The sequence below is a fragment of the Cylas formicarius genome, unplaced genomic scaffold, assembly GCF_029955315.1.
Source record: "Cylas formicarius isolate icCylForm1 unplaced genomic scaffold, icCylForm1.1 PGA_scaffold_2__14_contigs__length_35257938, whole genome shotgun sequence".
NCBI classification, from domain to species: domain Eukaryota; kingdom Metazoa; phylum Arthropoda; class Insecta; order Coleoptera; family Brentidae; genus Cylas; species Cylas formicarius.
The window spans coordinates 34123629-34133920 of NW_026844319.1; the positions used below are offsets into that span (position 1 = coordinate 34123629).

General features: G+C 34.5%; 2 protein-coding genes across 2 annotated transcripts; both read left to right on the plus strand.

Moving 5' to 3' along the window:
* Positions 1–3002: 3002 nt before the first annotated feature.
* On the plus strand, positions 3003–9907 carry LOC132698684 (cystein proteinase inhibitor protein salarin-like). The gene is made up of 7 exons (XM_060664877.1): positions 3003–3279; positions 3340–3546; positions 5260–5484; positions 6156–6367; positions 7119–7224; positions 7273–7398; positions 9598–9907. Exons 1-7 carry the CDS (start codon positions 3187–3189, stop codon positions 9811–9813), a joined length of 1185 nt encoding a protein of 394 aa, XP_060520860.1. The 5' UTR covers positions 3003–3186; the 3' UTR covers positions 9814–9907.
* On the plus strand, positions 6369–7599 carry LOC132697868 (crustapain-like). The gene is made up of 2 exons (XM_060663591.1): positions 6369–7224; positions 7273–7599. The coding sequence occupies exons 1-2, from the start codon at positions 7138–7140 to the stop codon at positions 7468–7470; spliced, it is 285 nt and encodes a 94-aa protein (XP_060519574.1). The 5' UTR covers positions 6369–7137; the 3' UTR covers positions 7471–7599.
* Positions 9908–10292: the final 385 nt, after the last annotated feature.

Genomic DNA, 10292 nt, shown 5'->3' on the forward strand with positions numbered 1-10292 from the left:
GGCCATGAACGCCCACGCAGAAATCTGCTTGGCACCTGAAGAAGAAGAATGGTTGCTATATCAGGTCGACGTTTTCATTGAGACACACACCCTGTGTGTAATGCCATAATTTTGGTGTGATGTATCCATACAAGTTTTCTAAATCTCAAGAAGAAGAAAAAAATTAAAAAACAAAATTTTGTAAAATAAAAATTTCCTAAACATTTTAAAAATATAATTTTATAACTAATTTAATTATTTCCATTTTAATACTGACACTGAGAAATCCATTAAATCTTTGTGAAATCCGGGAAATCTGTGAAAGCCCATGATTGTAATCTGGTGTACCAATTTTGGTTGGTGATTTGCCCCTTGGATGTAATTAAAAGAAAATTATCTTGAAAATAGAAAAAATATCTTTATATGCGCCATCTTGTGTTTTTTAATCTAACATTTAATGTGCCCGCATACCGTTTATTTTAAGGTTTCTGTTAATGCTTTCGTATTTATAAAATGTCTATGTTCGGGGGTGAAGAGGATTTACTTTTTGGAAACTGACAAAACCGAACATCAACATAGGGCCTTGGACAGGTTTTTGAATTTTATGATCGTCTTTTATATAAAATAAAATATTTGTGTATAAGATGTGCGTTTTTTTATGATCCTTTCTTGAAATATATAAGGAAGTCGATTTTAGCCCGCATATTTCTTCACGTGCGTGCAAGGTTCAGCAACAGACAGCGCCATTATTGGTACCCCAGCAACTGTAGCATATGTGCGCCATCTATGTGAACGCAATAGATGACGCCACTATAGTGCGCGCGCGCTATCTATGGGTGTTTGCGTCAACTAACTAGTTTCATGGCTTCGCAATAGATGGCGCTATTGTTAAGCATGCGTGCAATCTATGCAGAACTTGCTTCAACTAATTAGTCCCCCGCTTTAGCAACAGATGCTACCGCCATGGGGGGTTTACACAACTAGTTTCGCTATTTAACGATAGATGGCACCACTTTCAGGTACTTGTTGGAATTAATTAGTTCCATGATCTAGCAAGAGATGCCAATATGGCTTCTGCGCGTCATCTATGGGACCTTGACTTAAGTAATTAATTCCTTGGTTCAGCAAGAGATCGCGCCACCATTATGCATGCCCGTCTTCTATGGGAGCTTCCTTGAACTAATTATTTTCATGATTTAGAAAGAGATGGCGAAGACGATATTCATCAACTGTCCGTTTCCATTACACAATTCATAAAAAAAGTAAACATTGTACATTGAAGTATATTTTAATGTAAAATACGAAAATTGTCAAAATATATAAGATTCAATAAAGCGGTTTCTTTTTAAATTATTAAAATTTCAAGTCTTTCTTAGAATAGTGTTACGGGTACATGTTCATTTGACATTTTTAATTTGAAATCGCCTGATCAACACACTCCAAAGCTATGACAGTCATGCCGTAGGACGTCCTGTATATAGCAAGAGGCAAATCGTAGCCGCTGCCACCTTGTTGTAAAACTTTACACTCTGTATGTCAGCAATTATAATTTTTTCTCAAAGTTTTACCTTTGAGGGTTTCATGTGCCTTATCTATCATTAGAAATTTCCCAGATTTCGCTTCTTTGTCAGGGTCAAATTGTTTGATTAAATACTGAATCTTTTGCTTCAACTCAGATTCGGCTGCGGTCTGCCTATATCGCAAGACTGTACAATTTCCGCTACTTGCAAGAACTGGTTAATTAATTGTAAGTTAAGTTGGTTAGTGGGTTAAACTTTGGAAAAAATATATTTTTTAATTAATAGGTTTTTGGTGTTTTTTATTTTAGGTTTAATCAGCCCGTTGTAAGCACACGGAAAATATGACAGAAATTTTATTAATCGCAATGGGTTTCATTTGTTTCTGCTCTGCGGATATTCCCTTGGCTTTGATTTTTGACGGGTATCGTATAATTTTAGTAAATATTACAGAATAATGTTCGTGCGGCTTTTGTTCAGGACTGACATGAACATGGGCGGCGTGGGGAATCTTAGTCATATCATATAGCGCAGCACGAAAAGTCCTTGAGAACTCTCCTTGTTGGTTGGTGACCTGGCTAGCAAATTCGCGACGTCGTCGGGATTTTCTCAAGAGTCTTTGCAAACAAATTATTCGCTTGACTTATGGCAAAGTTGGAAAAATAACAATTGTCAACCAAATTTTTGGATGGTAGGAAAATGATGATGAGTATTCCTCATATATGCTAAATTCTTTCAAGCATGTTTCGCCTGATCCTTCAAGCAACTGTGGGCCGTATAAACCAACTGATACCCAGTATTCATGCCATTTCATACGAAGTATTGCGCAAAATATTTCGTATAAGGTTGTGCACAACTTTATTTTAAATAACGAAAGACATCGAGACCTAATCTAATTTTTTAACGTAACTAACCAAAACTTATGACGTTAAATGTCAAATAAAGTCAGAGAAACGAGGTTATAACACCATGCCAATTTCTACATGTATTTCTGCAGAAATTGAAATATAGAACCAAGAAAATTAAAACCTATTATAAAACGAGCCAATAAACAATTTGTCTACAAACTATGTTTCAGTATGTAACCTAAATGTAGCCCTAAAGGTAAGAGAGTTGTACAGAAACTGGTTTTATCATATAATCACTAGAGATGTGGACACGCTGCCTATGCCGATAATGCAGGACTTTACGAAGTAACATGCCCGTGTCTAAAATCTCGCCCTTTGCACATTGAACAACCAATATAGCGGCTGATACATGTATTTCTAAAAGCAATTTTTATTTTCCAAAAATTCAGACAGAAGTACACGTACAAATTGCATCGCGTGTACCGAGCTTAAAAAGGTTCATATTCATGCATGAATTTGAGTTGTTGTGTAACCAGTAGCGCCATCTTAACCCTTAAACACAAACTTCATAAATAGCTAACGATAGTGTTCTGCTTTACCCGGAGAATAGAATAATAAAATTTAAACCTATAACTTTATTCTATGAGCGAAATTATTTTTGGAATGTTTTGATTTTTATAGGTATAGAACGAAAATGCAATTAGTAACGATCGCCTCTAACCTTGGGCAACGCGGCAAAGCAATAACAATGTAAATTTTTTATCTTTTACGGTTAGTTTGGTTTTACATAGAGATTTCACATAAATTCAAACAATTATATAAATTATTACGTCAAATTTGTTATGCATGTTGCAACAGTTTTACTTGGAGCATCGCTAAGTGTTATTATGGCTGCGCCATTACTCACGGACCAACAAGAATGGGAGCAATTTAAGGTAGAATAAATCGCAGACGGGATGGTTGATATTTGGGAGGAACGAACGCATTTTTTTTAGGTTAAATTCAATAGATCGTACCCAACGGAAGAGGAGGAGACAACGCGATTCAAAAGATTTCAAGAAAATCTCAAAGGCATAAAGGAACACAACGCAAAATACGAACGGGGAGAAACGACATTTTTGCAGGGCGTAAATAATTTTGCGGATTTAACGCCCACTGAATTTAAGCAACGCTTCACGGGAGGAGTGTTGAAGAAACCAAAAGAATAGACTAATAACCCATCTAGATTTTCTTTTATGGCTGTCTCTATGGAATTTAACTCGCATTTTGGTACTTACGTGATTCGTGTAACCTATTTGTAGAAGTTGGAGAAAACTATAAGTCATTGAATCTAAAAGGAAAATTATAATTGCATCTGAAATATGTTGGATTCGCATTTATAACTAAAAGAAACTAGAAACTAAATTTGTTCTGCCTATAACTTCGAAAGTTTTGGAAAAGGAATAAATTGAAAAGTTACACAGATGCATGAAATTTATAACCTAAAACTGCATATTTTTATATAAGTGTATATAAGTAATATAGGTGTTTTTTTTTGTAACATCTTCATATTTAAATTCTAGCGCGAATGCTAATAACTTTTTTTTTAATATTGGAATTTTGTTAATTTGCGAAGGAATTGAATTGCAAAATTTTTCGAAATTATTTGGATTTGCTTTTTATCTGGTACATTTTTAGTTAGTTTTCGAGATGTTTCACTTAGGTTTGTATTAGGTTAATTGGTTTAAATAGAATAAAATACAATTATTTTATTTTATATTATTTTATAGCAAAAGTAGGAATAATCACGCTTTAAAAAGACCAAATTTGCCTTTTTTTAAATTAAATTTATATCTTTTATTTTTTAATCGAACACCAAGCGCTTCTGTTGCCTCAAGACAACCAAGAAAAAAGTGTACAACCAAACACTACCGATCGATCGTATATAATGACGTTTTTCTTTTGAAAAAATCCTCAAAAATAATGAATTTTCTAAATAAATTTAAGGTTTTGCAAACTGGTCAAAAAGGGGAAGTAAACACGGGAGGCGATGGTTTGAGGTGGATGGTCCTTTTCAGTTATGTTACAAATAAATCTCAGTTTGTTGAAATTGCCGAGGGTCCTAGCTAAACAAGAAATATAGACTATGGAATTACTCAAGGTACTATCTGGGTCCCTTACTTTTTAATATGTATCAACGATTTTTTCAAATTAAAGGTTTTGGGTAAAATTGTAAGTTTTAAATATGATGCTCCGGTTTTTACTCGGCAACTAAAACTAAAATAGCGCTAATTATCACCTAAATTATATCTTAAGGAATTTTTAGAAAAACATCAGCTTAGACCACCGTACCTTTCCCTAGCTGTAGTCACATCTTTTGTGTGAGACGGCAATACTCAAAAATGGTCCCTTAAACTTATTTATGACAAAGGGAGAGCTTACCTCACAAACTTGCTTTTCCATTACAAAATTTTTGGATATCTGGCAGATTTATTGTTGTTATTATGAGCTTTTTTCTTAAAACCTAAATCGCAGGACCCAGAATATTTAATTATCTATCACTAAACATGCAAGCTAAAAAAACCCCGCGCTCTCTAAAATGTGTACTTTCGGAAAGAGTCAAATGTTAATTCGCTACATTTAAAATATGTAAAACGGTATTTTAATTATAACAATTGTAATTATTGTCAGAAAAAATCTTTATTTTTATTTTGTTATTTGTTATTTTGTATAATTCATTTCTTTTACAGGTATTATGCAACACTAGTTAAAACCGTTTTTTGAAATTGAACGAAACAAAGATAAATCTTACTTTGTCATCCTGTATATAGACAAAACTATAAAGGCGATTCTTCAGCGGCGGCCAATAAGAAAACTTGAAGTGTTATCGGTAAACAATAAATTAACCTTCGTCTGGGCCCCGCGTATAAATAAAGGATCGGCATGTTGGCCGCCCCACCAACTCGACCGCCTATTATTTAACCGATTCCTCTGAATTTTTAATTTATTTACCAATTCAACCGTCGTCTCACGAAATGCTAGTGAAATTGTGCCTGTTATCCGCCTCATTCTTGGCGATTGCGATGGCCGCGCCATTAGATTACGAGAAAACTACCGCACCGACTCTATTAAGCGACGAAGAAGAATGGACTCAATTCAAGGTAACTTTTTTTAGTGGTTATTTATAAGTTATACGATCTGATGTTTACGATAAGATCCCTGACCAAGGACAGAGGTTACCTACAGTGCGTCTAAAATAACAGGGAACAGCGTAAGTCGGCATTTCGAAAAATAAATACTGTAATGACGGTAAAGTGCTACTGGTAGCTTGTTGCACAAAATAACTACGGGTGGTTTAGGTGTACAATTTTATGGGTCTGTGATCTAGTTGAATACTGACATTATTGTCTGTGCTTTTTTCACCGTGGTTAAATGTAAGTGGGATGTTAATGGGCGCTTGTTGGTTTTTGCCTTGTATTCTTTGGTTTCGTAACGTGGTCATTCTTTGGTCTGTTAAATTTTCTTTATATGTGCCTTACCATTTTCTCAACTGTCAAGATGTCTTTTTTAAAAATACCGTTGAGCGGATTATCTCCCTCAGAATCGAATTGAGTGCATTTTTGTTGTCTTTGTCGTTCCGGTTATTTTTGCTTGTTAATTAATGACTAGTTGTCAAGGCATACGTTTGCATTGTTGGCCATAATTAAAAGTTTATTCGCTCAAGGCTATAGGCAAATAGCTATTTTCAACATTTTGAACAATTTTTTTCTAAATAAACCTGCCCCTTAGTTCGTTTTCTCGAGATCCCCTGCTGAGCGCCTCAACTTTCCAGGCGACGGAAAAGAAATCGTATCCGACTGCCGAAGAGGAAGCGAAACGATTTAAAATATTCAAAGACAATCTCGCTTACATTAGGGAGCACAATAAAAAATTCGAAAATGGGGAGACGACTTACGTGCTGGGAGTCAACTCTTTTGCCGACTTAACCGACGAGGAATTTCGCATGCGATATACGGGCGGTAAAGTGAAGTTTAATCAGAAAATGTAACACATTTTATATATTTGTTAAGTGATCAGTAAAAGTCGACTATTTTTAAATGTTCGTATTTTCTTTTGGGAACAGAGAATTTGAATAATTTTAACGATATTAACCTCGATATTTATTTAATTAGAAATAAACAGTAATAGGTGCCCTGTAAATATACCCGAACAAATAAATTTGTAATTAAAACAATGAAATTTGTTTTCACCTAAAAGGTGTATACATTAAACCGCTTTATTTTGCTGCATAAACTCCCTTTTGCACGCAGCCGGTTTTGATTATTTTTTTACAAGTTATTTGATGTTTCTAGTTTAAACGATATCGATTATCGTTTTGTTCTAATTTTAAAATAAAATCACCATATTTCCGCAGCAATGCCAATGTCCCAAAGACATTAAAACCTGACAATGGCAAATGCAATTAACAATATAATATTCATTGCCATTACAACAAATAAAACCTGGGACGGCAGTTTGAATAGATATTTTTAAATTTAACTAACGTCAATCGTAACAAAGGTAAACAAGAAATCTTCTCCAAATAAATAAATCGAAATTGCCCAGATTTCTCAGCAAGAATTTAAATGCACGTGGTTTTAGCGACTGTAATAGACAAACAAAAGCCAATTAAACGGCAATTTAAAATTATCATTCCGAAACCTTGGAATCATTAAAAATAAATTAAACAAAAAAAAATCGCAAGTGAATATTTTCTTGTATAAATACAACATCTAATGTGCAAAATGTAGTCGAGTTTCAACTTGTCAGCAGAGATGTTTTTGAAAACGGCCGCTTTGCTGTTGATTTTGAACGTAACTATAGCGTCGATGCAATCCGACCAACGGTGGACCAACTTTAAGGTAAAGCGATCTTTTGCTAACCGCTATCGACAAACAAAAAACTTTTAGGCCGACGAAAATAAATTTTATCCAAACGCCGCGGAAGACGCGAGACGCTTTGATATCTACCAAAATAATCTCGGGTTCATTAATAACCACAACGCCCAGTATGAAAGGGGCCAAACTACGTACAGGGTACGCGCCAACCCCTTCGCCGATCTCACAAGGGACGAATATAGAAGATATTCCCTTGGATTTAACGGCTGATAATCGTATATCAACAATGAATATATTTGTGTATTAAAACTTAGGGGTTAATTGCAATAAACAATAAATATTCGGGAGTCTTCATCCATGCTTACTTCCATTAATAGATTAAAAAGTCTAAAATAATAATTTTGCTTTTTTTGCGACATTTTGACACCAAAATAAGCTCACAGGGAGGAAAAAACCAGATAAGTGGATACTTAGGTGGCTTTGTTTCTGTTCATCATCAAGTCGGCATGATCGAAAATTCTGACAGTACAATCTGATCATCGATTTTGACGTGTTATCGATTTGGATTATGTGCAGTCGGAACGTCGCCTTCCTGTACATTCTTGTGTCTTATGTTGTGAGATACGTCAACGTAAATCGAGAAGAGAATCTGTGAGAATTTAAAAGAAAAAACACAGCTATTATTTACTTGTTTACTTATTATTTATTGACTTTGTAAGAAGACTTCGATATTCTAATTGGCTGTTAGATAAACATGCCGAGAATAATAATGAGCTTGTCGAGAGTTTCTTTTGTATTTTTGATTTTACCGATTTGAAAATTAATAATGAATAGAATTAATATTTTGTTTTTATAAAAATTTGTTCACCTATCTGGTTTTTTCCTTCCTGTGAGCTTATTTTTTAACAGAAAAAAGAAAAACCGTCATATCCTACGTAGAATGATCTCCTGAATCCAAAAATTCAAAAATATAGGGCGTGCCATTTAAAATTCGAAAGTTACTGTTGTTTCCGCTCAAACCATTGACTACATATTGTCAAAAAATTGGACATTCAGCCTGTATCAACCCTTCCAAATGCCAACTCGTTATCTCAAGCCGCTTAAAAGTTCCCACTTTCTTGTGTCACCCGGTATACACATCCTACTGCCTATACCTACACTACCATAAAAAAAGATCGTCCAGTATATAGCCGCCGACCAGTTAATCGCAACAAATGTAAATAAAATGAATAATGATTCGTTGGAATCCTTTATCTCAATTCCGCAGACGGCGAGTTTATTTACGATCCACTCGAAGTGAAACCTTTATCTGTTGTTAAAAAAAAAGCAGGCACTGAATTTTTACGCACAATATGATAGCTAAAGTATCGGTGCTAGTAGTGATTTTTATTGCCGTTATTATGGCAGCGCCTATCCGTTCCGATCAAGAAGAATGGGAAGATTTTAAGGTAAATACAACGGAAATGACATTAAACCGTTTTAAGAAAAATAAAAATTTGCATACGCCTCGGCAAAGGCAAATCGCTCTTTTTGATTATAAAACTACATCGTTCAAACAATTGATTACTTACTTACCTCAGACACTGGGTTTTCTGCCGATATTTGAAAACATCGCACACAACAAACACACAACTTTACGTAACATTAGATTATAATTCGTTGACAGTTTCAAAAAACATTTTCATGGCCTACCCGACTAGTCTGGTATGACCATTCTCTCCTTCTTTGCTACTATGCTGCGAGTGTTGAAAAATGAAGATTTTGTACAAGTGTGCAATCTAAAGTTGTAAATCATGACGTTATTGTTAAAACAGTATATAAAACACGGCTCATAAATATAAATAAACTTAAGGATCCTATTTCATTTTTTATCTCAATGCTGCAGTTTGTTTGTTTCCAATACAGTGACATTAAATTTTTATCTGTTGTTAAAAACATCCAACAGGCACAAAATACTTTTTAAAAAACCTAAAAAATAAATTATTTAATACTGGAGTTTATTTAATTCCTGAAATTAAAATGAAAGAAAATTGCGAAAAACCGACAAATAACAAAAACTTCTATCATCGGATGCATCGCAAAAAGTGGGAATAAGTTTTGTACTGAACTTAATAATACTTTTTTATGACCATTGGCTCCGTTTTTGCAAAACAGCACGAAATATAACCAAAATTGATTATGGTTTTTTAGTCGTGAACAAGGTAGTACAAATGAGATATTGGACAGCACAAAAATATTATCCAAAATTAGATATTTTGGGATAACTTGATCTTCAAATCATTTTGTTTTTGAAAGTTTTTAAAGGGGATACTTTAATGACGTCATACAACGACATCGGGTTAAGGAAAGGAAAGCATTCTTTTTAAATCAGATTTTTTCAAAGTTACTTGTACGCAGGAAAAACATGGGAAAAGCTACGAGACCGCCGACGAGGAAGCAAATCGTTTCAAAATATTCCAAGACAACCTGAAGAAAATCCGGGAACACAATGAGAAATTCGAAAAGGGGGAGGTGACCTGGACGCAGGGGGTAAATCAATTTACGGATCTGACTCCCGACGAGTTCAAGACGAGGCACACCGGCGGAATTTTACCACGCCCGACCGCATTTTGAAGATGATTGGTGGAAGTTACAACGTAGCCGTTCTATACCTGTGTTTTATAAGTGCAAAAAAAACTGATTAAAAAATCCGACGTAATTGAATAAATTTTTTCCTCCCCAATTTTCACCCTGACCAGGATGCTTCCGGTAAAAATTTAGCTCCTAGTTTTAAACCAATATAATATTGTGATCAGCTTAAAGTTGCCTACTTTTTAAAATTCAAATGGTATATCAAATAAAATGTAAATTACTCAACAAAAAGAATTTGTTCACTATTGGAAACCCAAATACTGCAATAGGATGGGTGCAAGTTCGAAGAGTTAAAAAATGTTTGAACGGTTAAGACTAAAGTGACACTTGAACATAATATTAACAAAAAACGACGGCTTTTATTTTCTAGTAGACGAATAAAATCTGGCGTTTTACGAGTCGGCACGATGGCACGATTTGTAATATTATTTTTGTGTTACTTCCAACCGGCGTAGACTAAA